Below are 20,183 nucleotides of genomic sequence, written 5' to 3' on the forward strand. Positions count from 1 at the left end.
CTTAACCACTGAGCCGTCCCTCCAACCCCATAAAGTTTATTTTTTTAATTAAATGAAAAACCCTATTTGTTGTTTGTACTAATTTTAATTATTTTAGCCATAAGCGAGTCGTGAGTTTAGTTCTAAGAATAGCTTTGTTCTGCATGGAGTCTAGCTGTGAGCTGCTCAACGCTGTCGCATGTGTCTCTAATCTTCTGATTCAGAGATGACGAAGAGGAAAAGTTAATTGAAAGCCTGGAGGTTGTCACAGTGCCTTCACCATCCCCCAAAGGACTGCCAGTGAAGCAGTACGCTATCCAGTCCCGGCTCCCGGTGTACGAGTGGCCTGATGTGGGATCCGGAGAATACGACGTTGGAGTGGTGGCTTCTTTTGGCCGACTTTTGAGTGAGGCTCTTATTCTTAAGTTTCCCTAGTAAGTTTTATTGATAAGGAAATACATTGTAGAGGTCATGCCTCTATGAATGGGTCTAGAACCCAAAAGGCCATAATGGAAACTTTTATCTCCCCCTCCCCTTTCTGTTTGTTTTATTCTTTCCAGACAGGGTCTCACTCAAGGTAACTCTGGCTGTCCTGGAACTCACTCTGTAGACCAGGCTGGCCTAGAACTTACAGAGATCCGCCTGCCCCTGCTTCCCGAGTATTGGTGGTTTTTTTTAAATTAAATTATTTTGCATAGATATTTTATGTGTATGAGTGTTTTGCTTGCATAATATGTGTGTGTGCCCTGTATGAGCCTGGTGTCCAGGGAGGTCAAAAAAGGGTGTCAGATTCTCTGGAACTGGAGTCAGGAATGATTGTGAGGGTGTCAGATTCTCTGGAACTGGAGTCAGGAATGATTGTGAGCCACTGTAGTGCTGGGAACCAGTTCTCGGGTCCTCTCAATAGGTGCTCTTAACCGCTCGGCTAGTTTTTAATTAAGATTCACTGGTTGCTTATGGTGAGCGTGAACTTACCTAACTTAGTTTTAGGGATGCAAACCTCAAGGTCATGTGCTTCTAACCCTACAGGTTTTATAGTTTTGGTGATACAAGCATTACGTATTTTGCAGATGATGATTGTTTTGAAACAGGGTCTCAATCTGTGGCACAGACTGGCCTAGAACTCACAGCAGTTCTTCTGCCTCAGCTTTCCAAATGTCAGGGTTAATATGTGCCCCCATCATACCAGGCTCTTGAAAGTTGAATGATGAAAATGCATGTTAGTTTGGTAGCAGTAACTAATTCCCACACTAATTTCTGCCTTTTCTAACTCAGTGGCATATTGAACGTACATCCCAGTTGCCTCCCGAGGTGGCGTGGTCCCGCCCCGATAATCCATACAGTGCTTCATGGAGACACAGTCACTGGCGTAACAGTTATGCAAGTTAGACCCAAAAGGTAGAGCTTATTAATGTGAATTTTGTTGTCTGTCTGGGGCCTTGGTGGTTGGGGACTGGTTGGAATATGCTAACTTGGGTGATTCCCCAGTGATTGTTCTGAATATTCCTAATTTCTAACATAAGCCTTATGTCTTCGAGATTCATACAGTCTCTTTAAAGTCCTTGTAAATTTGTCATTGGAATTATTAACACTTGGATTTCTTTTTTTTAATATCTATTTATTATGTATACAATATTCTGTCTGCGTGTATGTCTGCAGGCCAGAAGAGGGCACCAGATCTCATTATAGATGGCTGTGAGCCACCATGTGGTTGCTGGGAATTGAACTCAGGACCTTTGGAAGAGCAGGCAATGCTCTTAACGGCTGAGCCATCTCTCCAGCTCCCCCCCCCCTTTTTTTCTTTTTTGATTTTTCAAGATAGCGTTTCTCTCTGTAGCCCTGGCTGTCCTGGAACTCACTTTGTAGACTAGGCTGCCCTCAAACTCATAGAGATCCACCTGCCTCTACCTCCCGAATGCTGTGATTAAAGGCATGTGGCATCACTGACCAGTTCTAAACACCTGATTTTCTATAAAATGATGTAAATGACAGAAGGATTTGGAGCTTGTTTTTTTTTTTTTTTGTATGTTTGTTTTGTGTTTTTTTTTTTTTTTTTTCAGAGAGTCACTGTGTATCCCTGGTTGACCTAGATTAAAAGCATGTGCACCCACACTCGCTCGACCTTGCCTGTGAGGTGGTGTCTCAGATATTTCAGAGTGACCTCAAATTGGAATGGCTAACAGTTCGAGTCGTAGCCTGCAATTAGCTCTCTTTGTGCTATGTAGACAAACATATTGTCCTAACAAGTAATAACGTTGGCTGCCTTTTTCTTGCTAGGTTTGATATAGGCCCAATTCTCAAGCAGGAAACCATCCCTGTGCCTCCCAAGAGCACATCAAAGGAACTGGAAGCAGTGTTGTCAAAACTCGGTGCCAGCATGGTACAGTTCCCCCACCCCACCCTGCCTTTTCATGCGTTTAGGAGGCTTCTTAAGCAATATGAGGGAAAAAGTGATCTTATGATTTATAATTTTTAAGCTTTATTGGTGGGGGAGGGGCATGGCAGTGGGATGGCTCAGCAGGTAAAGGTGCTTGCCACCAGGTCCAGCAGCCTGAGAGAACCGACTACTGAAAGTCCTCTGACTGTCACTTGGTTCATGCGCACGCTGTAAAGAAAGAAAATCGCATGAGAAAGTGAGATCAGGACTGAGCTTACGACCAGACATGGTTATATTCACCTGTAACCTCATACTCAGGAGGCTGAGGCAGGAGAATCAGGAGCCCCAGGTCCATGGGGTAATGAGATTCTTTTTTAACAACCAGCAGAGTGCTTCCTCTCCCTCACTTCCTAAAAGTTAGCTCAGTATTCATGACCATTGAGGACTGCAGAGTGGGTGCTTAATCAAAGCTTTCCAATAAAATAGGCGATGTTCAGAGGTCCCCTCCATCTCATAGTGAGGTATTTATTCTTCCCGGGTTAGCCGTCCACGAGCACAGGTCCTTACAGGTGAAGTCAGTTTGCCACCACTCTCTGCTGGGACAGATGACTTCATGGCACCGAACTGTGATGTGTCTGCCTTGTTCTGCTGAATATACTCTGTGCTCTCTCCTTTTGTAGCTTATTTCAGTTTTGAAAAGTTTGCCTGAAAGTCTGAACAACGGAAGGCCACAGCCAGCTGAGGGAGTGACGTATGGTAAGTGAGAGCCACAGACTCTCTGCCGTCTTGTAAAGGTTTCGTTTGTCACGGTGGTGGCTGAAGGCTCTGTCTTCATCGCTGTCTTGTATGTGCTTTCCCGGATAATGGTTGGTGGGCTCTCCCCCTTAGCCTATAGCTTCATCCTCAACATTTCCCCCAACATTTTAAGAAGCATGTAGATCCTATTTGCTCCATACCTTCCTGTCTGTATATTTAGTGTATATATTTTAAATTCTGTTTGCTCACTTGCAGGTATAAATTCATCAGCATGCACTCTTGGAGAGGTGGCTGGGGTTAGGAGCAATGGCTGCTTTTGTAGAGGATGCAAATAGACACCCAGCAGCAATATGGCAGCTCACAGCCATTGTAACTCTAGTCCCAGGATATCTGATGTCCTTTTCTGACCCATGTAGCACTACATGGATGTGATCCACAAAGAGGCATACATGCAGGCCAAATGCTCATAGGTGTAAAATGAAAATAAAAATTTTAATCCTTTAAAATGAAGAAGGCATCGAACATGTCCTGGTTGGTAGGTAGTATCCAATATCCAGTCCACACAGGTTTTCCTAAATGTTCAAGAATCGATTTTATATCTGCTTAAAACACACACACACACAAACTAGGATCAAGGAACACATTTTTTTTAACTTTTAAATTTTTATTTTATGTGCATTGGTGTGCATGTATGTCTGTGTGAGGGTGTCAGACCTTAGAGTTACAGACAGCTGTGAGCCGCCATGTGGGTGCTGGGAATTGAACTCAGGTCCTCTAGAAGGACAGCCAGCTACTGCCGAGCCATCTCCAGCCCCTCCCCCCCAGGAACACATTTTTAAGACTGCTTGAATCTTTAGTTTTTGCTAGTATGATCCTAATTAGTTACCAAAACATACACAATTTTTGGTGTGTTTTGAGTTTCTTTTTTGTTTTGAGTCAGGATCTTACCCAGGATAGCTTAGAAATCACATCCATCCTCCTGCCTCAGCCTCCCTAATGCTGGGATTATAGGCATGTACTACCACACCTAAAAATGTAGTTTTTGAAAAACAAATTTTAATACCAAAAGGGCTCAAGGTGTAGCTCCAGAAGAGTGTTTGCATAGTGCTGAAGCCTCAACCAAATCATAACAAAGATTCTTCTGAGTTAAGATGAGATTGCCTTAGGATTCAGTTGCTGTCTATCTTTCTCTTTGCTTTGTTGTTTCTGAATTTGACTTTTTGAGTCATGGTCTCACGGAGCCCAGGCTGGCTATATTGTTCAGGATGACCTTAGATTCCTGCTTCTCCTGCATTTATCCCCCAAGTTGTGGACTTACAGGTGTATGGCATCACACTTGGCCTTTTTGTTTATTTAAAAAACATTACTAGTGGTGGCATATGCCTTTAATCCCAACACTTGGGTGGCAGAAGCAGGTGGATCTCTGAGTTGGAGGCCAGCCTTGGTCTACGGAGTGAGTTTCAGGGCTCTCAGGGCTGCACAGAGAAAGCCTATCCAAACAACAACAACAACAATTTACTATCTTTCTGCTTTTAATTAATGCATTTACTTTTTATTGAATTTTGCTCTTGACAATACATCTTTGATACTGCTTCCTTAATTAAATTTTTTTTAAAAAGATCTTTTTATGTGTGTGAATTTTTTGTTGTGTGTATGTATGTGTACACCACCACATGTGGATAGTGTCAAAAGAGGGTTTTCTGTAACTGGGGTTGCAAATGGTTGTGAGTCGCCCTGTGGATGCTGGGAACCAAAGAGCAACAAATGAGCGCCTCTCCAGGCCCTGCTTTTTTTTGTCTTTATCGGCAGAATTTTTGGTTGTGTGGCTCTATTGTAATTTATTCGCAGAGCCCCGTAAGGCTGTGTGAGCTGTTTCCAGTCTTTCATCCAGCAGATGAGACTAAAGTTAAGTGTTGTGATACATCCCTGTAATCCCAGGAAGCCGAGGCAGAGGAATCTCCAGTTCAAGGCCAACCTGGGCTATCTAGTAAAACCCTTTCTCAGAAAATGGGTAAATAAAATACTGGAGTTGTTTTACTGTACATGGCTTCTGCAAGTGACATTGATATTTTTATGTGCTTAGTGAGTATTTGCATGCTTCATATTTCCTCTTCCAAGGGGGAACTTGACTGCTGCCCTTCTTTCTCCATCAGGATTCTCATTTATTCCTTTTCACTTATTAGGAGTATTTTATTTTCCTTTTTTTATTGGTTTTACTGCACTATACATTTTTCTCTCCACTCTCCTCTCTTCCTCTCCTTTCCCCTTCTACCTGGGTCTCCCCTGACCCCCATGTTCCCAATTTCCTTAGGAGATTTTGTCTTTTTCTCCTGCCTATTTAGATCCATGTATATAATACTGAAGTTTAGCCTCTGTAATATGGACTACATGTTCTTTCAGTTCGACATTTTTTAACTTTAACTTATATTGTTTTTGTTTTTTTTTTTTTTCCCAAGACAGGATTTCTCTGTGTAGCTCTGTTGACCAGGCTGGCCTTGAACTCACAGAGATCCGCCTGTCTCTGACTCCCAAGTGCTGGGATTAAAGGTGTGACCCACCACTGCCTGGCATATTGTTTATTTTTGTCTTTTTAAAAAATGCTTGCTTTATTTATTTGTCTAGTTTTGTTTTTTTTGAGACAGAGTCTTACTTTGCACCCTTTGGCTGTTCTGAAACTTGCTCTGTAGACCAGGTTGGCCTTAAACTCACAAAGACCTGCCTGCCTCTGCCTCCAGAGTGCTGGGATCAAAGGTGTACACTACCACAATCTGCTAAAAAAGTTTGTTTCTATAAGTCTAACATAACCATCTTATTGCTCTGAGCTGATAAATTATTTTCTTCATTTATTGTACAGAGGCAAATGTGTGTGCCATGGCTCTGTGTGACCAGAGAATGGTTTTCGGGAGCTGGTTCTCCTGCCATGGAGGTTCCAGGCTATGAGCTCAGGTTGTCAGACTTGGAAGCAAGCGCCTTTACTTGATAAGCTGTCTTGCCTGCGCTCTCTGGAGTTGAGTCATAGTTAGAAGGGTTCCTCTCTGGGGTTGTCAGGTCTACTTTTATGCCATATGGTAGCAAGTTGTAGGCATATGCCAAAGTTGAGCATTCTCTTCTGCTCGTGATTCAGCCTCACTCTTGTCAGTTCATGAACACGGAACCATGTTCATTCTTGCTCTTTTCTCGTCTCTCAGCCCCTAAGGTTTCTGCTGGCACCAGCTGTGTCAAGTGGGAGGAACAAACCTCAGAGCAAGTACTCAGACTTCACCTCGCCGTTGGGGATATAGTGAGTTGAAAGTTTGGATTGTGTTTTTACCATATTGTTTCCTTTCTGGGTATTTTTATTTAGGAGTAAATTTTATAAACTAAACCTAGGAAATTTTCTTAAACTTTAAATTTTAAGTTTTGACAAAGGTCTTGGAATTCACAAAGTGCTTTCAGGTGTACATTCTTCAGTATTTCCTAAGCAGGTTTGATTCCCTGTCATAGACAAGGAGAATAAAAACAAAATTAAGTAACTTAGGTGTGGCCAGTTAGTAAGCAGTGAACCTTAAGGTTGTAACTCCAACTAGTTCAGTTTTCTGCCTCTGGTCAGTATTTCATAAAAAGATTTTTGGGGGTTTTTGATTTTTTTTTTTTTTTTTTTTGGTAGAGGGTTGTCTGTTTTATTTTATTTTTTTTGAGACAAGGTTTCTCTGTGTAAAATCCTGGCTTTCCTAGAACTCACTTTGTAGAAGATTTTATTTTTAATTATGTGTATATGTGTGTTCAGGGTAGGGTGTATGTGTGTATGTACGCACATAGGCATGTGCACGATTGCCATACCTATGGAAGCCAGAAAAGGGCACCAGATCTCCCTAGTGCTGGAGTTTGGGGTGACTGTGAGCCATCCAGCATGGGCACTAGGAACTGAGTCTGAATCTTCTGCAAGAACAGCACTTGCTCTTCTTTTTTCTAACATAATTTATTTATTGATTCTTTGGGAATGTCACATCATGCACCCCAGTCCCACTCATTTCCCAGCCCTTCCATGTGTACTCTCAACCCTTGTATCCTCCCCCACAAAAGAGAAGGGAAAAATTAAAACAGTAATAATAATTTAAAAAAAAAAAAGATTCCTGTCTCGCTGGCCTCTCCATCACATATTCAACTGTCGCAGTGGCACTGGGAGCTGTGGTGTACCACACACATACTCTTTTGCCTAAGCAGCTTTTCTTGCAAATGTTTATTGCAGTGAGTTATTGGTCTGGCTCAAGGCCTCTGGCTTTTGCTATACCTTCAATACTGGACCCTCACTGAAACTCCTCTCAGACATCCTGCCGCTGCCCCGAACCATGGAGGAGAGCACTTGCTCTTGACTGCTAAGTCATCTCCAGGCCCATATTTGCTTGTTTGTTTGGAGATCAGGTCTCACTTTGATCCAGACTGACTTGGAGCTCACTGTGTAGTCTACATTGCCCTCACATTCAGGCGTCCTCCTGCATTAAACTTCTAAGTGCTGGGGTTACAGATAGAAGCCAATACCTGGCTTCTTTGTTTCTTTTCCTTCCTTCCTTCCTTCCTTCCTTCCTTCCTTCCTTCCTTCCTTCCTTCCTTCCTTCCTTCCTTCTTTGTTTATTTGAGACAGTTTCACTGTGTAACCCAGACTGGCTTTGAACTCTAGATCCCTCTGTTTCCACACATATACTTTTTTTTTTTTTTTTTTTTGGTTTTTCGAGACAGGGTTTCTCTGTGGTTTTGGAGCCTGTCCTGGAACTAGCTCTTGTAGACCAGGCTGGTCTCGAACTCACAGAGATCCGCCTGCCTCTGCCTCCCGAGTGCTGGGATTAAAGGCGTGCGCCACCACCGCCCGGCTCCCACACATATACTTAATGTTTTAAAAATTCAGCATCAACGTATGGTCTGAAAATAAGTGAACACAGAGAAACTGAGAGAAATAATTTCCTGTTATGTTGATTTTTATTAAACTTTCAATCAACAACACGTTTGTTTATATTGTAAATGTGTTAAAGTAGCAAAGATGGCATTTCACATTGTGGGGAGTGGATTAGCTAATAAATAGTACTACTGGGGTGGCTAGATAGCCCTTGCCAGTGGAAGCTGTTTCTTTTTATTTAAGATTTATTTCATTTCTTTATGTGTGTCCTTGTGTGTCTGAGTATATGAGCATGTGTGTACAGGTGCACATGCCCATGCATGCACAGAGACCAGGGGAGACCATCTGATGCTTTGGAGCTGCAGTTACGGCAGCTTCCTAGGTTTCAGGCTTGTGTGGATACACGTATGCACATTCGTTCTGGAGTGTGAACTCCCATCCTCATGATTTTACAGCAAGCTCTCCTAACCACTAAGCCATCTCTCTAGTCTTATTTGGAGGCCCAGTGACTCTACCTTAATTTGATTTGATTTGATTTGATATATATGGGCATTTTGTCTGCTTGTACATCTTTGTACCATATGTGTCCTTGGTGCTCTTGTTGGCTAGAGGAGGGTATTTGATCACCTGGGACTGGAGTTACAGAGAATTATGAGCTACCATGTGGGTTTGGGAATTGAACCTAGATCCTCTGGAAGAGCACCCAGTGTTCTTAACCTTTGGTCCTTCTCTCCATTCCACACTTTTTAAAATATTAAATTGCTTAAGCCCGATGTGGTAGTGCATGACTTTAATCCCAACCCTCAGAAGGCAGAGGCAGGTGGATCTCTGTGAGTTCGAGGCCAGCCTGGTCTACAGAGTGAGTTCCAAGATAGCCAGAGCTGTTACACAGAGAAACCCTGTCTTGAAAAACAAACAAGCGCACGCCTTTAATCCCAGCACTCGGGAGGCAGAGGCAGGCGGATCTCTGTGAGTTCGAGACCAGCCTGGTCTACAGAGCTAGTTCCAGGACAGGCTCCAAAGCCACAGAGAAACCCTGTCTCGAAAAACCAAAAAAAAAAAAAAAAAAAAAAAAAAGAAAAACAAACAAAAAGGTGTTGTAGGAGGCTGCTTGATTGTTCCCGGCTTCCCAGAACCAAAATAATCACACAGAAACCTTATTATTTGCAATACTGTTTGGCCTATAGCTTAAGCGTATTTCTGGCTAACTCATATCTTAAATTAACCCATCTCCATTAATCTGTGTATCGCCACGAGACTGGGACTTACCAGGTAAGTTCCAGCATCTGTCTCCAGTGGGGCTACCTGGCTTCTCTTGACACCACCTTCTCTCCCTGCATTCAGTTTAGTTTTCCCCTCCTAGCTCCACTCTTTTACCCTATCATAGGCCAAGGCAGTTTCTTTATTCATTAACCAATAAAAGCAACACATATACAGAAGGACTTCCCATATAATTTCCCCTTTTCTGTTTAAATAAAAAGGAGAGTTTTAACTTTAACTTAGTAAAAATACGTATAACAAAACAGGTATTAGGCAAGAATTACAGTTAACAATATTTATATCTACTTTATCTTTTATCATAACTAAAGAAAACTAAACTGTCTATTCTTCAACTCCATCAAAGACCTCAGAAGGATATAATATTACCTAAGTAAAAAATAAGTTCATTGTAAGCAACTTCCAAAACTTTAGAATTGACAGAGACATCTCGCTGCCTAGACAGTCACCCAAAGTTTTTCTGTACCGTTGGAGCATCCAATCTTCAGCCTACAGGCCCATAGCATCTGGCAGACCTTTCCATGAAGCAGGAAATTTGAAAGACTGTTTTGCCTATGTTGGCAGTTTGTCAGTCACTTTTTTCTGTGTCCTACAGAATGTCTCTTTTATGAAGCAGGAACCCGAAGGACAGTCTTACCTTTAGACAAGTTCAGCAGACATTTCTCTGTGGGTCCTGCATGTCCAGTTCATACAGTATACCATCAAGCAGTCCAGGCAAGAGCAGTTTCTTGCCCAAATGGCTAACAAACTCCATAAGGAGCCTCTTCAATCTTCCTATTGAAGTAATTGGTGCTGCCAGGAGGAGATGTGTCTCATTGTCATGAAAAGTCCTAAGTCCTTAAAACATTTTAAATGCCACATTCTATAGTTTTTGAAAGGTTTGAAGAATCTGAAATACATCTCTGTACATCTAGAAAACCTAACTAACATGACTACAAGCTTGACTATTATAGATGATTATCTATTAGCCTGTCTTTCTTTCTTTCTTCCTTTCTTCCTTCCTTCCTTCCTTCCTTTCCTTCCTTCCTTCCTTCCTTCCTTCCTTCCTTCCTTCCTTCCTTCCTTTCTTTCTTTCTTTCTTTCTTTCTTTCTTTCTTTCTTTCTTTCTTTTTTCGAGAAAGGGTTTCTCTGTAGCTTTGGAGCCTGTCCTGGAACTAGCTCTTATAGACTAGGCTGGCCTCGAACTCAAGAGATCCACCCGCCTCTGCCTCCTGAGTGCTGGGATTAAAGGCATGTGCCACCACTGCCCACCTAACCTATATTTCTTAATTATACATTACATTTTTAAATGAGCTATACAAACACAGTACCTTAATCAAGATCAGAAATACATATACACAGTATAACAAAATTGACCTTAAATTTGTATCAATAAACCAAGACACATACCAATGCAAAGTATTCATTTCTATAGCATATCCCCTTTTAAATGTAAACAAACATTTATAAATAATATTTGGAAATTTGGGTGTAGTTCTCTTCAAATTGCTTCCTGATTTTGTTGGGTGAAGTAATTTTTTAGGGGGGTTCACAGAGACATTTCAGGTGGTTTTGGTCTATCAAACCACATTTGTTTGGAAGGATTCTACAGACTCTCATCCTCTGTGGAAATGGAAGACCCTCTTTTCCAAAGCAACATATCCTTAGATCCAAATTTTGAAGTCAGGATACCATTATGTTGGTTTAACTTTGTAGTCCATACAATGAAATGTCTCTCTGTCGTTAGCTCCTTCACAGTCAAAAAATTCAAAGAAAACACAATAATATACATAATCCAGACTCCCTGTGTATATTCCATGTTTACGTGGCTTATTTTTCTTACTCTATTACTTTTTCTACAAGTTAATATTTATTTTATTATCTTTACTCCTTTAATCTTACTCTTTTATATTACATTTACTTTCTCTTTACTCTTTTTCTTCTCTCTCCCAAGCCTATATACATTTTTTAAACACTCTGTCTTGTTTAGAGGTCTTTTATATCTGAATCTGTCTTTATTATGTATCTGTAATTATTTTCTGACCAGAAGTGCATCTTAAAATGCTAAGTGCTAGGGCCCTGCCTACTTGCTCTACCCAGTCCAACATGGTGGATGTCCATTCACTGCCTCTGAGACTGCCAAGTGGGAGCCACTCTCACCACCTCAACTCTGATAACCAACCAGTTGGCACATGCTGCCACCAAGTAACTTGCAGCATGATACCCACAAACCCCATAAAATGCTTGGCCTCCTGACAGAGCCAGAGTTCATGCAGCCCAGGAAGCCACCATTTCAAAACTGCGCAGCTTTTTTTTCTTAACCGCTGAATCAGGAAAACCTCACTTAAAAGAGCTGCAGCATGCTGCCAGCAAGCAGAACCCATCTGAAAAAAAGTGCTGCTAAACTTTGTTTTTTAGTGTCTAGAATTTCTTTCCAAGCCCTCTCAGGTTTTATGTGGATTTAGTCAGTACCATGTTGGTATGCCAATTTGTTCATTTCCAGCTGCTCAGCCCCAAAATAATCACACAGAAACTGTATTAATTAAATCACTGCTTGGCCAATGACTCTAGCATATTCCAAGCAAGCTCTTACATATTAAATTAACCCATTTTTATTATTTTGTATTTTACCATGAGGCTCATGTCATACTGGCAAGGTTCTGGCTACAACTCACATCTTTCTCCTGTGGCAGTTCCATGGCTTCTCTTGACTCCGCCTTCTTTCTCCCCACATTCAGTTTAGTTTTCCCCTCCTAGCTCTACTCTTTTGCCCTATCACAGGCCAAGGCAGTTTCCTTATTCATTAACCAATAAAAGCAACACATATACAGAAGGACCTCCCATATTAAAAAGGTATATGTTTCTAAAGGTGTCTCTACAAAGCCGTCTCTGTATGTGTGCACACGTGTGTCTGCCATGGCATGCGTGTGTTGTTCAGAGGACAACTTTCAGAAATCAATTCTCTCCTTCCATCATGAGTGGCCGTCAGACAGGACTCAGGCCATCTGGCTTAATAGCAAATGTCTTCTACTCAGCCAGCCAGCTCTGCAGTTTAGAAACTGGCAGCAAGAAGCTGCTGTCTGAAATAGCAAGAAATTAGAAATAACTGAAATGTCTTTTATAAAGGTATTGTAGATAGGATGCTGAGCAAATGCTCAGGTGAAAGAGACACACATACACTGACAGCCATGTTCCAGGTCTTTGTGCTAATAACATTTGATGCGAGGAGAGTAATGATGTGGAGACAATACACATCAAACTGTCAACAGTGCCTTCCTTTTTGTTTTTTGTTTTTGTTTTTTCAAGACAGGGTTTCTCTGTAGCTTTGGAGCCTGTCCTGGAACTAGCTCTTATAGAACAGGCTGGCCTCAAACTAACAGAAATCCATCTGCCTTTGCCTCCCAAATGCTGGGATTAAAGGCGTGTGCCGCCACCGCCTGCCAGCACTTTCCTCTTGTGGTGAAAATATAAAATCCTATCACTTTCTGAAATTTTAACACAAATATTTTAATTCTTGCCCTCATATTGAGCATAAATTATTTTGGGGGTGGGCTTTTTGGTTTGGTTTTTTGAGACAGGGTTTCTCTGTAGCTTGGACCCTGTCCTGGAACTAGCTCTATGTAGACCAGGCTAGCCTTGAACTCAGAGAGAAACGCCTGCCTCTGCCTCCCAAGTACTGGGATTAGAGTTGTGCCTGGCTGAGCATAAATGTTTAAGTGGAACTATTAAGGCTACTTACATAAAACTTGAGATCTTATACATATTGCAGAAACGAAACAGACTGTCATATTCAGGCTCTGTTTCAGCAGATTAGCGATTGAGCATCAGATTGTGGAAGAAAGTCAGAGTGAGTTAATATGCAGCAGTGTCAAAAGGCCTTGGGAGCTGAATGCATTCCTTCATGAGTCCTTCCATTCCAATTGCAGGTTCCATTGCAGACACTCTGGTTGGAGAACACCGTTAAACTTCTGGATCTAGTAGAAGTTAACAACTCCATCCTCACAGGTACTTTTGAATAGCTGGCAAATTTTCACTACAATCCATTTAAAACTGTGTCAGGTTTGCCGCTCCACCCATATTTCTAATTTTCGATATTCACTAAACATAAGGATTTGTGTTTTGGTTTTTTAGTGCAGTAGTAATAACACCTCACAGACACTCACAGTCCTTTGTCTTACCCTTTGCAATCATCACATGAACCCTGGAGGTTGGAGCTCTGTGTCCTCTTGCACAGGACTGGAGAGCTGAGGAATGACTTAGTTGATTTCGTGCTGGTGAATATCATAGTGAAAACGTATGGACAGTGCAGCGAGAGCACAGCATCCCAGCCTACAGTTCCTTCTGAGGTCCCTCAGCTCTTCTGTCTGTGGGCTGCAGTGGGCACTGTTCTAGTCCAGAGGCAGTGGGTGGACCCATTGTAAGTCTTCGACATCCTGTGAGTTGTTCCACTGCTAGGCAGTTCATCTGTCAAAATGACAGTGCTAAACAGATTCGGCACTGAAGGTGATCCTTGGGAGACAGAGCAAAGGACTGTAGCGTCTTATGTGTGGAACACTTCCTTTGGGTCCGTAATGTAGCCAGAGCACCTGGCTCTAGGTTTGGGTTTGCAGAGTTGGGACCTCAGTAAGTGTGTCCTTTCCATCGTTAGTTCTGCCTCTGAAGATTCTTTTTGTTCATTTTTTAAATTTTGTTATCAGTGCTGGAGATGGAGCCCAGGGTCTTGCAAGTGCCATACCTGTTCTATCCCACTACCAAGATGTTTTTGATTTTTAGGAAGTACCATGATTTATTTCTCTGTTTCTCTTGTGTTTTTCCCTGTCTCCCCTGTTAGACCCCAAATTAACAGGACAAACAGTGGCTCCAGGATCAGTGGTATACCACAGACAATCGCAGATGCTGCTGGTTCACTGCAAGGTACGCTGACTCGGCTTCCAGTTACTGTGCTTGTTTTACTGACTTGGCAATTTCTTTTTCCTTTTCTTTTGAGATGAGGTCTTACTAAGTGGTCTAGGCCAGCCTTGAACTCAATGTGTGGCCTAAAACTGACTCTCCCGCCTCAGCCTCCTGAGTGTTGGTATTGTTGGGCCCTAAAGCCCCACCAAGGAGGAGGTCGCCCCAAGACCAAGAGACACTCTCAGCACGGTTGATGCAATAGCAAGAGGAATTTTTATTCTGACACGGCAGAGGTCCCTCAGCCCCTAGAGGAGAAGGACGCCCGCTTTGTCTATCACAAGCTCTTTTAAAGGAAAAACCTCAAAATCAGGGAGGGGGTAGTACAGAATCAAAGGGAAAGTCCAAAAATCATTTGTCAACTATTTTGACTAGTTCATTCAATGGTCAGCTAACTCTACTTGATCAATGTTATGGCGATAACAAGGAGGAACACCTGCAGGTCGTCTCACCCCAGTTCCAGGGTCCGGGTCTATTGAAGAAAGACTACAAAGGGGATGGAAAGTACTCTAAGCTCCCGTGCACGCGTGGTTGGTTACCAGGGTCCTGGTTCCCAGGAAGGGGGGTGCAGTAATGCTAAGGGCCTGGTTCCCAGGAAGGGGGGTGCAGTAATGCTAAGGGCCTGGTTCCCAGGAAAGGGGGTGCAGTGATGCTAAGGTGCCTCAAAGTCTTTCAGTATTAGAGGTATGTACCACCACACCAAGCTTTCCATTTACCATTTGTGGTGGTTTGAATGAGATTGGCCCCCATGAGCTCATGTATTTGAATGCTTGGAACTTTTTGAAAGGATTTGAGGGATTAGGAGGGAGTATGTCATGGGGGATGGGCTGTAAGCCTATGTTAGGCCCAGAGCTCTCTCTGATTATGGATCAACTACTTCAGCACCAAGCATTAAATTAAATGCTTTAAGAATTGCATTGGGGGCTGGAGAGATGGCTCAGTGGTTAAGAGCATTGCCTGCTCTTCCAAAGGTCCTGAGTTCAATTCCCAGCAACCACATGGTGGCTCACAACCATCTGTAAAGAGGTCTGGCGCCCTCTTCTGGCCTTCAGGCATACAGACAGAATATTGTATACATAGTAAATAAATAAATATTTAAAAAAAAAATTGGGCCAGGTGGTGGTGGCGCACGCCTTTAATCCCAACACTCAGGTGGCAGAGACAGGCAGATCTCTGTGAGTTCGAGCCCAGCCTGGTCTGCAGAGCGAGTTCCAGGACAGGCTCCAAAGCTACACGGAAAAACCCTGTCTTGAAAAAAAACAACAAAAAAAGATTACATTGGTTGTGTGGCAGTAGTTGTGCTTGCCTTTAATCTCAGCACTCAGGAGGCAGAGACAGGCGGATCTCTGAGTTCAAGGTCAGTCTGATCTACAGATAGCCAGGACTACACAGACAAACCTTGTCTCGAAAAACCAAGAAAAAAAATTGCATTGGTTATAGAGTCTCTTCACATTACTTAATTAATGACTTATCAGATTAAGCTAATAGGTAGTTTTCTTAAACAGTGGAATCTCCAGCATAATTTTTGAAAGTGATAAATTTTATCATTGCTACCCATAACAATGGATTTCTGAAAGAGTGATTTTTTAGTAATTTATTAATAAGCTCCTTATCTGATATTAGTCATCAGAGCATCTTCTTGAGTGACCACACGGCCTGAGTCCCACTTTAACCCTCAACAGTTAGCAAGGGCCTTGTCCTCATCATGTTCTGTTGCTGTGAGGAAGCACCACAGAAGCAGCTGTGGCTGGGGAACTTGTGAATTTGACTCTTACCATTTGTTACCTTGGAAAAGTACCCTCCAGCTGCAGACATTCAGACATTGCTTTCTCTCTCTTCTCTCTCCCTCTCTTTCTTTTTTATATTTATTTTTATGTGCATTGGTGTTTTGTGTAGGCAGAGACTGTGCATTGGTTTCCCAGCCACCCAGACCCGAATAATCACACAGAACTATATTAATTACAACACTGTTTGGTTGATGGCTCAAGCATATTTCTAGCTAGCTCTTACATCTTTTTTTTTAATTTATTTATTTATTATGTATACAATATTCTGTCTGTGTGTGTGCCTGCAGGCCAGAAGAGGGCACCAGACCTCATTACAGATGGTTGTGAGCCACCATGTGGTTGCTGGGAATTGAACTCAGGACCTTTGGAAGAGCAGTCAGTGCTCTTAACCGCTGAGCCATCTCTCCAGCCCTAGCTCTTACATCTTAAATTAACCCATTTCTATGACGTTACAGACAGTTATGAGCTGCCCTGTGGATGCTGGGAAATTGATCCTGGGTACTCTGGAAGAGCCTCCCCAGTTCAGGCATCCTTTTTCTAATCTAGTGCTGACATTGAACAGCTAGCACTGACATCTTCTGCCTACCTCTTAGATTATTTGTTTTTAAATTGAAAAAAATATTGTATGAGTATGAGTGTAGGTGCCCGTAGAGGCCAGAGTGTTGAATTCCCCCAGAGCTGGAATTACAGGCAGTTACAGGTAGTGAGCGACCTGATAATGGGTCCTGAGAATCAAACTTGGTCCTTTGGAAGAGCAGTGCACACTCTTAACTGCTGAGCCAGCTCTTGGGCCTTGGTTTGTTATGATTTGATAACTATTCACAGTAAGATATGTGGACCTACTCAGAAGACTAAAGCACCTTGCAAATAGAATTTTTTATTCTATTCCCTTTGTTGAAATAGGTCAGGGCAGTTGTTATTCCTTCACAAGGAACCTTTAGAGACAAGGTATGTTCTTTTCATCTAGTAAAAGCAATGCTTTCTATTATGTTTTGGGGGTTTTGGGGTTTTTTGTTTTGTTTTTTTAAGATGGGGTCTCACTCTGTATCCCTGGCTTGCCTCAAACTCAGAGATCTGTCTAGCCTGCCTATTTCTCCAGTGCTAGAATTAAAGGCTACACCACCATGCCTGATACATTTTATAAAGTACAGTTTATTTCATTTTCAGGTTTTGCCCCCACTGTCTAGTCACTGTCTGTCCTTTGCCCTTTAGGATAGCTGGATCGGAGTACGATCAGTAATGCTTAAGAAAACACTAACGGCTACTGATTTCTACAATGGATATTTGCATGCGTGGTACCAGAAGAATCCCCATGCTCACCCAAGCCAGTGCAGATTTCAGACTCTCAGACTTCCAACAAAGATGCATCAGAAAACCAAGTTGTTGCTATGCAACAGTGCATTAAGTAGCTAGAAAGGAGATGGACAAGGACCTATTACACACTTGAATTTAAAAGCTTTATTTATAAGCAACCGACTTTGAAAGTTGACATCATTTGGAGAAAGCAAAAATGGCTATCAAGACGGTGGACACCATTGGAGAAAGGGAATATGGTTATCAAGATGGTGGACACCATTGGAGAAAGGGAATATGGTTAACAAGATGGTAGACACCATTGGAGAAAGGAAAAATGGTTATCAAGATGGTGGATACTGTTGGAGAAAGGGAAAATGGTTATCAAGATGGTGGAAATTCTGAGCTCTCCATTTTTTGTGTGTAAGTTAAAAGCAGCCTTTTCTATGTGAATAACAAAAGAAATTTAATAAAATTTGTATTTATAATGTTCAGCTTAAAGGAGATTCTGTGTTTTGAAGAGCAAAGCAACTAAATGGTATGTCTATAGTCTAAAAGGGTATTTAAAAATGGTGCATGTAGCCAGCAGTGGTGGTGCATGCCTTTAATCCCAGCACTCAGAAAGCAGAGGCAGGTGGATCTCTGAGTTCAAGGCCAGCCTGGTCTACAGAGTGAGTTCCAGGACAGCCAGGGCTACACAGAGAAACCGTCTTCAAAGCAAAACAAGCAAACAAAAATGGTGCGTTCAAAGACTGAGGGCCTAGCTAAGTAAAGTGCCCTGCTTAGCCTGTGTTAAGTTCTAGGTTTGATCCCCACCACCACACAAACCACATAGTGGTGCACGCCTCGAGTCCCAGCACTTAAGAAGTGGAAGCAGGATGATCAGAAGTTCAGTCATCCTCAGCTACATAGCAAGTTCTGCCAGACATTCCTCTTTGGATTTTTATCATTGCTGGAAAAAATTTGCTTTACCTCATATTTAAAACTGAACTCAGGTTTGAGGGGGATGTAGCTCGGCTAGTAGGAGACTTGCCTGCTGTGTGCACAGCACTAGCTGCACCTGCATCATCACACAAATGCGACATGGTGGTATACACCTGTAATCCCAGGACCAGAAAGTCAAAGCCATCACTACAAAGCGTGTTTGGGGCCTGCGTGGGACACATGATCACTTGTCTATAAACAAAAGCAAATGGAAAAAGAACTCTGTTGCTAGTCTCTAGTTGAGTGACTCGGGACAAGTTACCTAAATCTTTAAAACTCCAATTCCTCAACTTAGTAACGTAGGAAATAAACAACTGCCTTGCAGAATGGTATTACACAGGGAACGCCCAGGGAAGTACCTGGCACATACTGGATACTTGATAATTAGTACCCTCTGCTGTCACCTTTTAAGGTGACTACACCATAGGGTGCCCTTATCTTGGTCAGACACTCTGGGTATGTCTGAAGGTGTCTCTGAGATTAACAACATTTTAGTGGGTAAACTGATAAAGCAGATTACATTAATGTGAACCTTATCCAGTTAAAGATGAAAGGCTTGGCTGAGGTGATAGATTAGGGGTACAGTGTCTGCTGCAAAAACATAAGAACCTGAGTTTGGGTCCACTGCTCCCACATAAAAGCTGAACGTGGTGGCATACTTCCATAACTTCAGTACGGGGGCAGCAGAGACAAGTGGATCCCAGTGACTCACTGGCTAGCCAGTCTAGCTCAGTGAACTCCAGGTTCACCAAGAAACTATCTCAAAAAGGAAGAGCTAAGAGGGTACAGTAGACTTTAGACTTGAATAGAAACTTGCTCTTCTGACACGTAACCCTGTTGACCTTTGAACTGATGTCATAAACCAGTGGTTTTCTACTTGGCTGGGGACTCACTGGCTTTCATAACCTTGTGAGCCAGCTACTTGTTATAAATCCGTTCCGTTTCTCTGCAGAACTTTTACTACATATGTCATTCTGGTGCTGCTGTTTTCCACTTTTAGACCTTCTACAGTACTTTTCCGCTAGAGGCAGCCACAGCTGGAGGGACCGTTTACCCCAAAAGGATGAAAATGGTTTTGGAATGAGAAAGGATCTGTGTAACTCAGAATTTCATCTCATAGATGAGGGGCCGAGTTCAGGTGGCTACATTGTGAGGAATCAGAACCCAAGGCCATAGATTTTTTAAAAATAGTTATATTCATCCATGTGAGGTCAGTTTTCTCCTTCCACCATGTAGGTCCTGGTTGCAAGACTTGGTGGTAAGTATGTGTCCACTGAGTTATCTTGACAGCCCTAGACCCCTAGACTTCTTTCTAAGGATTTATTTGATTTGGGAGACATGTTTCCGAGCACAAAATCTAGCCCTTGAAAACAGCTGTTGGAAGATTCCTTACTGCTTTTTTTTAATATTTATTTATTATGTATACAATATTCTATCTGTGTGTACGCAGGCCAGAAGAGGGCACCAGACCCCATTACAGATGGTTGTGAGCCACCATGTGGTTGCTGGGAATTGAACTCAGAACCTTTGGAAGAGCAGGCAATGCTCTTAACCTCTGAGCCATCTCTCCAGCCCTCCTTACTGCTTTTATACTTTATATTTAGGGAAATACAATGTGCTTTAACTGTATTTCTTTATATCCATCAAACAATTTCCATATGCAGTCATAATTTTGAGTGGCAGAAACTTGGAGTCAGTAAACCTAGCCTTGGCCCTACACTAACTGAGCCTAAGCTGCTCTTTTATCCTCTCTGATCTGTCTCCTGCTTGTGAAATGACAACCGTCTGCTCTGCAGAGACGATCAGGAGGCACAGAACACAGACGTAATGCGCCCCACACACAACCTGGGTCTTCCAGATCATTCAGTATATTTAGTATAACTTCATGCTTGCTGAGTGCCTGCCAACTGTCTAATGACCTGAACTCTCT

The 20,183-nt window shown here is 42.4% G+C and overlaps 1 protein-coding gene across 1 annotated transcript in view; it reads left to right on the plus strand.

The window, feature by feature from the left end:
* Mtfmt (mitochondrial methionyl-tRNA formyltransferase) overlaps positions 1-17,784 on the plus strand; it is an 18,942-nt gene extending 1,158 nt beyond the window's left edge. The window contains 9 exon segments of the mRNA XM_057767734.1: positions 204-413; positions 1,255-1,377; positions 2,257-2,359; positions 3,037-3,112; positions 6,301-6,392; positions 13,166-13,244; positions 14,071-14,153; positions 17,189-17,350; positions 17,353-17,784. Of these exon segments, the coding sequence (XP_057623717.1) occupies positions 204-413; positions 1,255-1,377; positions 2,257-2,359; positions 3,037-3,112; positions 6,301-6,392; positions 13,166-13,244; positions 14,071-14,153; positions 17,189-17,350; positions 17,353-17,385 (961 nt within the window). The 3' untranslated portion in view covers positions 17,386-17,784.
* Positions 17,785-20,183: the final 2,399 nt, after the last annotated feature.

The sequence above is a fragment of the Chionomys nivalis genome, chromosome 4 (genome assembly GCF_950005125.1).
Source record: "Chionomys nivalis chromosome 4, mChiNiv1.1, whole genome shotgun sequence".
NCBI lineage: Eukaryota > Metazoa > Chordata > Mammalia > Rodentia > Cricetidae > Chionomys > Chionomys nivalis.